The sequence below is a fragment of the Myotis lucifugus genome, unplaced genomic scaffold, assembly GCF_000147115.1.
Source record: "Myotis lucifugus unplaced genomic scaffold, Myoluc2.0 scaffold_4280, whole genome shotgun sequence".
NCBI classification, from domain to species: Eukaryota; Metazoa; Chordata; class Mammalia; order Chiroptera; family Vespertilionidae; genus Myotis; species Myotis lucifugus.
Window position 1 is genome coordinate 1 of NW_005875328.1, and position 12468 is coordinate 12468.

The 12468-nt window shown below is 40.1% G+C and overlaps 1 protein-coding gene across 1 annotated transcript; it reads right to left on the reverse strand.

Moving 5' to 3' along the window:
* Positions 1-1495: 1495 nt before the first annotated feature.
* Positions 1496-12440, reverse strand: LOC102436977 (lactoylglutathione lyase-like). The gene is made up of 5 exons (XM_006108911.3): positions 12362-12440; positions 9036-9176; positions 7847-7914; positions 6243-6332; positions 1496-2965 (listed from the first exon to the last, which is right to left on the reverse strand). Exons 1-5 carry the CDS (start codon positions 12421-12423, stop codon positions 2877-2879), a joined length of 450 nt encoding a protein of 149 aa, XP_006108973.2. The 5' UTR covers positions 12424-12440; the 3' UTR covers positions 1496-2876.
* Positions 12441-12468: the final 28 nt, after the last annotated feature.

Genomic DNA, 12468 nt, shown 5'->3' on the forward strand with positions numbered 1-12468 from the left:
TGCGAAGGGAAAAAAGGTTATTTTCACTGAACACTGTTGGTTTATACATGACACCTGGAATCATGGTAGGTATTTTTAATCCTCACCCAGGATATTTCTCCATTGATTCTTAGAGAGTGGAGTGAAGGGGAGAGACAGAGAGGGAGAAGCATCAATGACACATCGATTGGTTGCCTCCCACGTGATCTCCAACCAGGGCCAGGGATCGAGCCTGCAACTAAGGTACATGCCCTTGACGAATTGAGCCCGGGACCTTTCAGTCTGAGGCCAACACTCTATTCACTGAGCCAAACTGGCTAGGGCCATGGTAGGCATCTTTGGTCACAAATATTATTAGCCCCAAAAGAAACCAATAAAAGGCTGAGAAAGATGGAAAGAAATGGAGGTTCTTGGTATGTCTGAACCCTCCATCAACCCAGTCTAGAACCGCTGAAGTGCTTGTTACATTTGGTAAAGTTGGGTCTCATTGCCAGCAACAAGCATCCTTACTGATATGACCCTCTTCACAAGCAGCTGTGCTACTAAGAAATAGTTATGTACACTGTGTGAAATCCTGGTCAGAATGCTATGGAGGGAAGCCATAAGGGACCCTCTCAGCCATCAGCTCCTACTTCAAAACACCTGTGGAAAACGTCTTGTGTATGTATGTATGTATGTATTTTTATTTCCCATTACTTCAAATTTTATTGGGGTGACATTAGTCTACATGAACATATAGGTTATATGTGTGGATTACTAATTTACAAAATCTGCATATAGGACCATGTGCCACCACCCAAAGTCAAATCTCCTGTCACCTCATATTAGGACCCCTTCCTTCCCCTACCCCTCCCTCTGGCAACCACCACACTGCTGTTTGTGTACATAAGTTTCTGTTTTATATTCCACATGAGTTAAAGCATATAGTTCTTAGACACAATGGAGTACTACACCGCCATAAGGAAAACTTCTTGAGGTCAACCTCACCCTTTCATATCACCACTTCTCAGGTAGGTTAATTTGGAAGTGAGTTGTCCTAATTGCTAGCAAAGCTGGTGATACAATAGTTATTTTTTCAATGCATATAAGGATGAGTTTAAGGAATAAGCAAGGGCTATGTTTTGACAAGTTTTACTTAGCAAGTACAGAAGGCTTCTTCTGTGAAAATAAGGTTTAAATGACTGAATTTATGAATCTAATAACGCGCCCATTTGATGATGTTATACCCAACATGTGAAACTAGTCTTTGCTGGTTCCCACAACTCACCTTTTGACATGTGGCCATTCTTCTTTATACTTTTTTCTTCTTCCACCCTTTATTCTTTCCTTCCTTCCCTCTTCCCACCTTTCCCACACCTCCTTATCCATAGGAATTATCTGCTATACAGAATTACATCTCTATTCCCAGTTTAGAACGAGCCTGCAAGCCCCTTCACATCCTTGCACTACTCCCTGAGGGCAGCCTTTTTCTTCTTTTAAGAAAGAACATGCTGGAGAGTTTACAAATTAAACACAGTCTTATTTAAATGCTTATTTTATTTCAGTCTATAAGTATGGCCATTTGTTTGAGTTGCTCACATAAATCCATTCCATCCAGAAAGGAAATGTCAAAGTGCTTCTACCAGTGTAAGCACAGTTGGCATGGCCTACCCAAAGATCTTCCACCACAGTCTATAGAAAAACTAAATGTAGTTAAAAAAAAATTGGATATTCTTATTTTCTGGGCCTTAAGAGATTTTTTTAAAGTCAGTTTGGTTTTTTTAAAATCCATCAAATGTCAATCATGGCAGAGAAGACCACTGAGCTGATTTCTGATACCTAAGTTATCACTGGTCATAATTTATCCTAAATGACGACCGGCATCTGAAAGACCTTAGTGTAGGGCTCTTCACAGGTAACACAAGCACCACTCACACAAGAACAACCGGGCACCCCCAGAGCAGGTGAGGGCTACAGACTTCCTTCCTCCACTGCCCCCTCCCTCACCGAGGTTCTCAGGCCGAGAGCTGAGAGGATAAGGCTAAGTCACTGAAGGTTTTACCACAGGAGGCTAGCGGGGGACGTCCTGTGAGGTACTCATTTATGAGGTACATCTGAATGCTAAAAATAATGGTGGAATTTTGAGTACTCACGCCTATTTGTATTGCCTTCCATTAATGAGAGTTATTTTACGTGTCTACCCTGTGTTCTTTCTCACAGGATAGTTGGGAGGATTCAGCAAGATAAAGCATGCTGACAGCCTAATCCGGTGTTTGCGAACCCAGGAAAAATATTCCCACCCTTCTCCCCATCCCCGAAATAAAGAGGTTAGTCCTTGAACTTGGAAAGCACTTTATACATAAGAAGAAATTAGTCTTTCTGTCAGCATCCTCCTCGGCATGATTCTGAGTTCCTCCCAAGAGTGCCTTCTCTCTTGTAAAATAAACGCTTTCTACTATTTGAAGTGCACAGAAAGTTTTGTTTTTGTTCAGGGTTCTTTACTTTCCACTGTGAAACGTTATTTCTGAGGACTGAAACCCCAGAAGGAAACATGTTAAATGTGGTTTTTTTAAAATGATGATTGAAAGGCAGACGTGGAGAGAAGTCAGGTTAGGAGGGAGAAGGCAAATGCGGCCTCTGAAGGGAACTGTCCTAATTATTACCTAAAAAACTAATGTTACACAACCACATTCAAGGACACAAGGCAAAGCACTACTTTAAAACTAGAGGGACTGATCAGGTCGGTGAAAAGCACAGCTGACACAGGAAGGGAAATGCACTTAAGAATAATTTGAATTGAGACAATGAACCATCAGTCCTCGATGCTTCTGTTATCTGAATATATCCAGTTTCCCTGTCTCTCTTTTTTAACTCCCACGGTATCTTTATGGACATCTCAAAGGATTATTCTCACAGACCTAAATAATAGTTATCATTTTGTTAGGATTCAAAATTTCAATCCAGTAGCCATCAGGATCTTGAATAAATGCCAGGCCTTTCATTTTACCTGTAAAATGAAATGATTTTCATTATTAAAAAGACTTAAAAAAAACTGAAAAACTTTTAAAAGATTTTTGTTACTTCAAATTTAATTTGCATTCTTTATAGTATTAATTTTTAAAAATTCTGTTGTCATTGTTGCCCAAATGCATGTTTTTTGGAATGACTAATATTCTATCTTCTACACATACTGGAAACCAACTCTAATGAAATAGACTGTGGGACTGAATACATCTTTTAGGTAACAGGTGAGTCCCTCCTCTTTACAATATCACTTCATGCTACCAGCTGAGTCATTACAGAAATTGTCTTATTTTAATGTGTATATATATATATAGTTGATTTCAAGAGGAAGGGGGAGAGATAGAGAGCTAGAAACATCAATGATGAGAGAATCATTGGCTGCCTCCTGCACGCCCCCTACTGGGGGGGAATCGAGCCCACAACCTGGGCATGTGCCTTTGGCCGGAATCAAACCTGGGACCCTTTAGTTCATAGGCAGACGCTCTATCCACTCAGCCAAACTGGCCAGGGCAGAAATTGTCTTATTTTAGAGGAAGAAGAAAAGAAGGAGGTGCTCGAGGAGAGCAGGTGGCATGGCTCACCCACAGCCAAAAGACCCAGATGCTCGAATCATACAACCCTGTGAAGACTATTCTGGGAAACCCAAGGTCTGCCGATCTGGTTCGTTCTCACAGGAATTCATAACTGGGGTAGAAAGGCTAGTAGGTCTAGCAAGTAGAGCTGTTTGCTTAAATGGAACAATATTGACCTTGGAAATTTATGGGACTAAGGTGCTGAATTAGTTGACTCCTGTCTCTAGTTCCTTTCCCCAAAACCACCCCAGAGGAACATAGCAAGTAGGGGAAAAAGTAAGAACCGCTTGGGTTGTGGAGAGGAATTGTGGGGATGAGGTAGGGTGCCTGTTTAACTGGTCTATGTGGAAGGGGGTACTTTTGGCCTGGACCATCATGGCAGTCCATCATGCCTGTGGGAGAATAAACAGGAAGAGTTTTGTTAATTTGATTCTTGCTCCTCCCAGTGGCTGGGGCATCAGCACCACCCCCACACGAGGGGGAGGGAGTGGGAGAGGGTGCGTGGTCCTGGTTCAGATGTCCTCGGGAGTAAATAATGGCACCGGACACAGAAGCCTGTGGGGAACTGAGAAAAACACGTGGGAACCGATTGATCCCCTCCAGCCTTCACTTTCCACACAACCAGGCTTAGGGGGTGACAATCTCAGGAATGTCTCCTAGTAATACTGCTAATATGTAGTCCTGGAGGGACAAAGCAGGAAGATCTAAGCAAGAGACTCGTTCTGCGGAATGTGAGGTGTTTAACTGTCGTTTTCAGTGCCTAGGGATTTCTGCCCAGCCCACCTTCCTGTCACTGGGTTGTCAAGATTGAATCTGGCTTTCCCCTCATTCACGTTGCCTGATGGGCTGGGATACCTAATATTTGCAATAAAAAATACACCCTCTGAGACCAAAATAACAAGAATTTGAGGAACATAACCATAAAATAAACAATGGATTATAGATTCAAACAGAAGAACAAATATTAGACCAATGGACCAAGAACAATTAAACATGTAAAAGTGATGAGGAATATGAAATATAACCAATATGAATCAAGAACAAGAAAAGTTAAAGGGCCCAGTTCAGTGGTTGAGCGTTAACCTATGAACCAGGAGGTCATGGTTCCATTCCCAGTCAGGGCACATGCCTGGGTTGTGGGCTCGATCCCCAGTGTGGGGAATGCAGGAAGCAGCCAATCAATAATTCTCTCTCATCACTGATGTTTCTGTCTCTCACTCCCTCTCCCTTCCTCTCTCTGAATCAATAAAAATATATTTAAAAAAGAAAGAAAAGTTAAAGCAATCAAGCAAAACTTAGGAGGCAAAATTATAATAGCTGAAATAACACAATATATTTGTTATATTGTGTTATATTGTGTTAAGATGAGAACACAAAAGATGACTATCAGAACAGATACATTTGAGAAAAAAATTCAATTTTTTCTCAACTGGTATGCCAGTTTAAGGAAATCTCCTAGAAAGAAGGCAAGGAAAAAGAAATAACAATTTTTAAAAGCTTCCAGAACAAAACAGAAGATAATATACAAAAGAACACAAATCAGCTGTCGCTGGTAGCTCAGTAGGTTAGAGTGTCGTCCTGCTATGCCAAGGTCGTGGGTTCCCGGTCAGGGCACATACAAGAAGCAACTAATGAATGCATAAATAAGTGAAACAACAAATCGATGTTTCTCTCTCCCCCTTCCTCTCTCTCTAAAAATCAATAAATTAAAAAAAATCGAAAGAATACAAATCAGACAGCAGATTTTCAACAGCAACATTGGAAAACTGAGACAATGGAGTTCTATGTCCAAGATTGAAGAAAAATAATCCTAAAATTTTATATTCAACAAAACTGCCATTTGTGTCTGAAGGCATGGTTCTCAGGCATACAAAGCTTCAAAAGTTTATCTCACAAATCCTTTGAAAACAGTTTGGGTTGAGGTACTTAATAAAGGGACAGAAAAATCTTAAAAATGCTGTAAGAGACGTATGAAGAAAAGGTGATCAAATACTTTGAAATCATACTTATTATCTTTAAAAAATGAATCATATCCAAGTCTGGGCAATAGTAACATGATGGGAGTAAAAGGGAACAGGTTCTTTTCCTATTGGGGAAAATATCTGGATATCAAATCTTTTAATTGAAACAAAAAGAAAGAATTAAAATGAAACAGTGAAAACAGTGAAGAGTTTCAAATAAAAATTGAAATAATAAATTATGATGGCAGAAACAAATCTAAGTAAAATAAATTATACTACATGTGAATCCAACAAAATCTTGACATATACTATTTCAAGAAACATATATAAAACTTAAGGACATGCAAAAGTTGTAAAAGGTGAAAAAGAAATACCAGGCCATTATTAACTGAAGAGATTTGGTATAGTTATATTAATATCAGATAAAGTAGACTTTAAGTAACTTATTTTGGGGTGGCTAGATAACACCTGAGATAGAGAATGAGGTGGGGTCCGAGGGTAGGTGAGGAGCCTAGGTCTTTGATGGCTCCCATATCCTGTGTCTAGTTCCTTGTGAAGCACCGTAGTTGCTATCTTTCAGGTCCTAAATAAGCAGGTATTCTTCCAATAACTCCCTTCTTTCATTAAGCTGGCTGAAGTAGACTTCTTCAAAGTTACTTGCAACCAAAAGGGTTTTACTACAACGGTGCCCTTCCCGTGGGTGCTCAGTGAATGTTCTCTAACTCACCATCGTCAGGCTTCTTCACAAATTTGACTCCCAGTTCTTCAAATCTTTTGCAAGCACCGTGTACATCAGGAACTGCAATTCCGATGTGACCTTAGGTGACCACCCCCAAAACAAGGCAAAGAGAGGAAGAAATCATTACAACAGGGTGGCCAAGTGGCTTCTAAAACTAGTGTATTTCAAAACAAAAGGCATCCAAAGACAGACTGAATCAAGTAGGTTAGAAAACTATAATATACAGGGTGAAGCAAAAGTAGAATTATAGTTGTTGATATGGAAAATAATACAATAATTAGTAAATAAAAATATAACAATAAACTGTTTCATGTACTCATAACTGTAAACCTACTTTTGCCTGGCCCTGTATTAAAGAATAAGTATCTAAGTCTAACTGGCTGGGTATAATAAATTAATTAGTTGCTCTGAATTATAAATTATTGAAAATAAGGCCAAAATTGACTCATATATTAAGAATAAACTATTAAGAATAGGTTATTCAATCTATTAAGAATAACCTACACAAAAGAATAATCATTTATGCATACTTAATAGGTTTGTGGTTGACAGTGACTATATAACAGCCAATTTAAGCCTGCAATCCCATTATCTTGACTGAAAGGATTTAGTTCAAGGCAGAAGTATATGCTAGCAAAAATCAAGATTATTATTCACCACAGCTTTTGTCTTTTACATTAAAAAGTCTACTGGAGCCCTGACCGGTTTGGCTCAGTGGATAGAGTGTCAGCTTGTGGACTCACGGGTCCCAGGTTCAATTCCAGTCAAGGACATGTACCTTGGTTGCGGGCACATCCCCAGTAGGGTGTATGCAGGAGGCAGATGATCGATGTTTCTCTCTCATCGATGTTTCTAACTCTCTATCCCTCTCCCTTCCTCTCTGTAAAAAATCAATAAAATATATTTTTAAAAAAGTCTACTGGAAATATAACACAGAGACTGAATAGTAAAATCACTGAGAGTAAATGTAATGTTTAGAATGAGATTATGAGATTAAACAACTCCTAAATAAAATTATTTGTGAAAACAAAAATAACAATAACCCTACTCCTAATAAATTACTTATACTTAATACTTTAGATCTGTTAGAATCATAAAAAGGAATGCAGTGCAAACAGCACACAAATCCATCTATAATAATAAAAGCGTAATATGCTAATTAGACCGGACAGCCAAACGACCTTCCGGACCTCATTCCAGATGAAGCTGCCAGGGCGGGGGCCGAGGCAGAGGCGGTTAGGGGTAATCAGGCAGGCAGGTGAGCAGTTAGGGGCAATCAGGCAGGCAGGTGAGCAGTTGGGGGGGATCACACAGGCAGAGTGGTTAGGGGTGATCAGGCAGGCAGGCAAGCAGTTGGGGGTGATCAGGCAGGCAGGCGAGCGGTTAGCAGCCAGTGATCCTGAATTGCGAGAGGGATGTCTGACTGCCTGTTTAGGACCAATCCCACGGGAATGGGCCTAAACAAGCAGTCGGACATCCCCTGAGGGGTCCCAGATTGTGAGGAATGCAGGCCAGGCTGAGGGACCCCTCCCATGCACGAATTTCGTGCACCAGGCCTCTAGTATATATTATATACAAGTAGGGAAACATACCAAACCCTCGAGGGTCTGAGTTGCCGCTGTGGTAACTCTGGGTCTCATCCTCCTCAGTGCCCCAATTGCTATGAAAGGAAGGAAAACACAATTACAAGGGACCTGCAGAACAGATATTCTGAAAAAAAGTTGCAACAATCTGTCTTTGAAATCTTACCATATATGTTATTTGATATACTTGGTCTAATCTCTGCTGTTATAAATATTAAGTTTTCAACTACAGAAAGGACAAATGGGCAAAGTATGATTTTAACTAGACTAAGGAGACTAAACCAGGCATCTGGATAGCAATAACAAAAGCAACTATCACTTACTGTGCTCAGTAAAATCCTCATAGCAGCTCCATGAGCTATATTAGGGTATCTGCATTTTATAATGAAAATGTCACTTATGGAGGTGATATAACTTGTTCAGAGTCACAGAGCTACTGTCAGAGTCAAGACTCATGTCTAGGTCTGTCTGATTCCAGAGCTGTTTTGAGCCAGGGGACACACTAAATCACATATCTTGAAACAAATGCTGTTTATTGGTTATTAGAGAGTGCACAGAGCCCTGGCTAGGGTGGCTCTATGGTTGGAGTGTCGGTCCAAGGACCAAAGGGTTGCAGGTACAATTCCTGGTCAAGGGTATGTCCCCGGGTTGCAGGTTCGATCCCAGCCCCAGTCGGTCAGTTGGGGAGTGTGCAGGAGGTAACCAATCCATGTGTCTCTTTCACATCGATGTTTCGCTCTCTCTTTTTCTCTCTCTCTTTCCCCTACTCACCTACCCTCCCTTCCTTCCACTCTCTCTAAAAATCAATGGAAAAAAATGTCCTCAGGTGAGGATTAACAACAACAACAAAACAGTGCACAGAAACAACATAAAGAATAAAAAGAGGAATACCTATTTCAACATTTTATGAAGACTTAGTTGTAGTACTTAAACATTTGTTAGCTATAGTTTGGCAAATATCTTGCCATTTCAGTCTTAGATTCTCTACCTAAAAAGCAAATGATCTTACTTGTCCTACCTATGCCACAAGACCAATACAAAGACCAAAAGATCCATGAAAAAGTACTCAAACATCCTGTTACAAATGCAAAGTGGTGAGGTAGACCAGGTTTGAATTAGGCTGGTAAGGGAAAACAGTGTACAAAAACAAGCCTTTAAAAAATATAGAATATATAAAAAGATAAAAACTCATACTCACTGTGTCAGTTCAAGTGTAGCTTTTCTGGAGAACACCCACGCTACCTTTTCATCTTTATCTTTTGGGATGTCATTTTTATCCTCATAAGCCAAGAAATAGAGTGAAAATTTCATGGTGGGAAAATCTAATTTTTGGAGTAGCCTGAAATTAAACAACAATCCTGAATCAATTAACAACAGGAAAGGTTGATTCATACTAAAATCAACATAACAACATTCAAGTTCTACTAAGAATAACTCTGTAATAAGGCCATTTTCATAGGAAAAGCAAGGTAAGCCAATGAAAAATATCTCATTTAAAAAAATCTATTCAGCTCTGTGGCTCAGTTGGTTGGAGCATGTCCTGTGCACCGAAGGATTGCAGGTTCAATTCTCTGTCAGGGCGCATACCCAAGTTTCGGATTTGATTCTTGGTTGGTGGAGGTAACCAATTAATGTTTCTCTCTCACACTGATGTTTCTCTCTCTCTCTCTGATCAATAATAATTTTTTTTAAAGTATTCTCGGGTGAGGATTTAAAAAACAACACCCATTCATCTGTAAATATCAGTGAAATAAAAATTTAAAAAGCAAACTTTTTATAATTCATCACTTCTTCAAATATCATCAGTTCTTCAAATATAATGAAACTTAGCCAGAATTATGGTACTTGTTTATAAATGGCAAAAGATACCTTTGAAATAAAATTTTATTTTTACTGAAAAATATAATGTGTTACTTTACTGTCCTTTCAGGTATATGACATTCAGTTAAAGAAAATAAGTGCATTGAAAGTATGATTATCTAATCACTAACCTGGACATCTGAAACTAAATCAAAATAGCCCAGCCCATGTGGCTCAGTGGTTGAGCACTGACCTATGAACCAGGGGGTCAAAGTTCGTTTCCTGGTCGGGGCACATGCCTGGGTTGTGGGCTTGATCCCCAGTAGGAGGCATGCAGGAGGCAGCTGATCAATGATTCTCGTCATTGATGATTCTATCTCTCTCTCCCTCTTTTTTCCTCTCTGAAATAAAAAAAAATAAAATAAATGTAAACTATAATTGAAAAATAAAACTTAAATTAAAAATACTTTTTAAATAAATAAATAAATAAATGTACTGAGTTCTTACTAAGCCAAAACTACTAGGGAAAAGATTGAGGATCTGTGGTAAGAAAGAAGGAAGGACACAGAAGATGTGACTGTCAACAATTAAGTGGTTAACAGCATCAAATACTGCAGAAAGGTCGAACAGGACTGAGACTGGGAACAGGTCACCAGACATGGAAAGGTCCTGTGAGGCAGTCTCCGCAGCTTGGGGCAGCAGAAGCTGGACTGCCTGCACTGGAAGAGGATGGGAGGGGAGCAAGTCAAATAGCAGCGTGATCCACCTTCATAGATGGTGGGTGACGATGGGAAGGAGGGCCAGAGAGCAGAGGGCAAGAATTATCCTAGAATAGAGACGACTTAAGCTTTTTTGTAGGTTGAGGAAAAAGAGCCAGTGGAAAAGGAGAGACTGATGTGAGAGAAGGAGTAGACAAATTATTAATCCTGAGGTTTTAAAAAAGATCAGTGAAGTTATGGCCTATAAAGTGAATTCAGAGTATAAAATTATTTTGCAAGGACTAGGGTAGTATGAGGATTCATATAATTTTCTTTAGATTAGGATTAAATGCTCCAACATGACCTCATCTATAATAATACAAGCATAATATGCTAATTAGACTGGATAGCCAAACGACCTTCTGGACGTCATTCTGGATGTCCTTCCAGACGAAGCCGTAGCAGCGGGGGCCAAGGCAGAGGCGGTTAGGGGTGATCAGGCAGGCAGGCAGGCAGATGAGTGGTTAGGAGCCAGCAGTCCCGGATTGCGAGAGGGATGTCTGACTGCCAGTTTAGGCCCGATCCCTGTGGGATCGGTGGGATCAGGCCTAAACCAGCAGTCGGACATCCCCCGAGGGGTCCTGGATTGCGAGAGGGTGCAGGCCGGGCTGAGGGACCCTCCCCACCCCCATGCACGAATTGCATGCACGAGGCCTCTAGTTCATAATAAGAGGGAATGACTGAAGCATAACAAATGAAAAGTTTCTAGAGTTCTGTTGAAATCTTTTGATTATCACTGCTATGTAACATGCCCTGGCCAATAAAATCTATGCACTGACTTACCACAAATAAGATTTACTCTATCTGTTTATAATAAAGAATCCAACACCTCAAATACTGCAGTCATGAAACACTAAGCAGACTGCACAGCCTTGTAGACCCATCAGGAGGAAGATGCAGCACATGACCCTGCTGAAACTTGCTTTTCTCAGCTGTGCATATCTTTCAGGACAAGGTCACACCCCCCACTTGGGGGCTCTTAAAAACAAGGTCAGCGTTGGAGTTCATAGGAACCTGGCTTCAAATTCAGGGCTAGTTACTTAATGTTTAACCTCTGGTTTCTTCCTTCATATGTTAAAATGGAGACATATGCTACCTTATAGGCCTACTCTGAAGATGGAATGAAATACTGTGTAAAATGCCTGCAAACAGCAAGTGTGCAATTAGTTTGGTTTCATTCTGTCCTTTAAATATGCCATGAATATATGCAAAATACTTTTTCTGAAAAAAATTACAAGAAATTGTTCACAGCAGTTATCTCTGGGGAGAAGAACTGGGAGAGGGAGGCTATTACTTTTCATTTCGTATTTTTCTGAATTGGTTGCATTTTTAAAACAGAGACATATACTGTATGAACCAAATTTTTCTCTCAATGTCATGGAGGTTATAACCCAGGCAGTAAATTAAAGATCATTTTACTCTTTATCTTTATTATCAAAAACAAACAGAAAACCTCAAAGCAAGAAAAGTAAGCTCTGGGAGCCCGCCCACGCCTTTCCTGTCCCCCTCTTCTTCTTTTCTTCTTCTCTCCAGGAGTTACCTTTGCTTTTCTCTCTCCTAAGCTCCAAGGGCCCTTTTTTGCTTCTGAAACCTGTTTCCTGAATAAACTCATTCATTTTCTAAGTAGTATGTCTTTATATGTATACCTTTTCTGAAGTAAACAAGAGGCTAAAAGTGGCTCTAACATCAAAAGGGTCTGGGCATACGAAGGATTTAACTGACAGCTCTCAAAGAGAAGGGAATTAGAGAAAATACAAGGATTGCTGTCTCGCAGCCCACTGAGCCTGGCTGGGACCGAGGAACTTGACAGAGGCCCTGACAGCAGTCCCAGACCGCGGGCCAGAAGGACTTTTGTGATTTATGAAGCGAACTTTAACCCATTTTTAAAAATAGATTTGAAAGCATTGCCTCTATTTGCAAAGCTGTGTATTTAAACATTACAGGCGCCAATATACAGTTTACTTACGTCATTCCAAGAACTCTAGTATAAAAATCCAAAGACTTCTTAGGATCCTTAATTCGCAGCATGGTCTGCTGCAACAGAAAATCCTAAGGAGAAACAGCACATGTTAA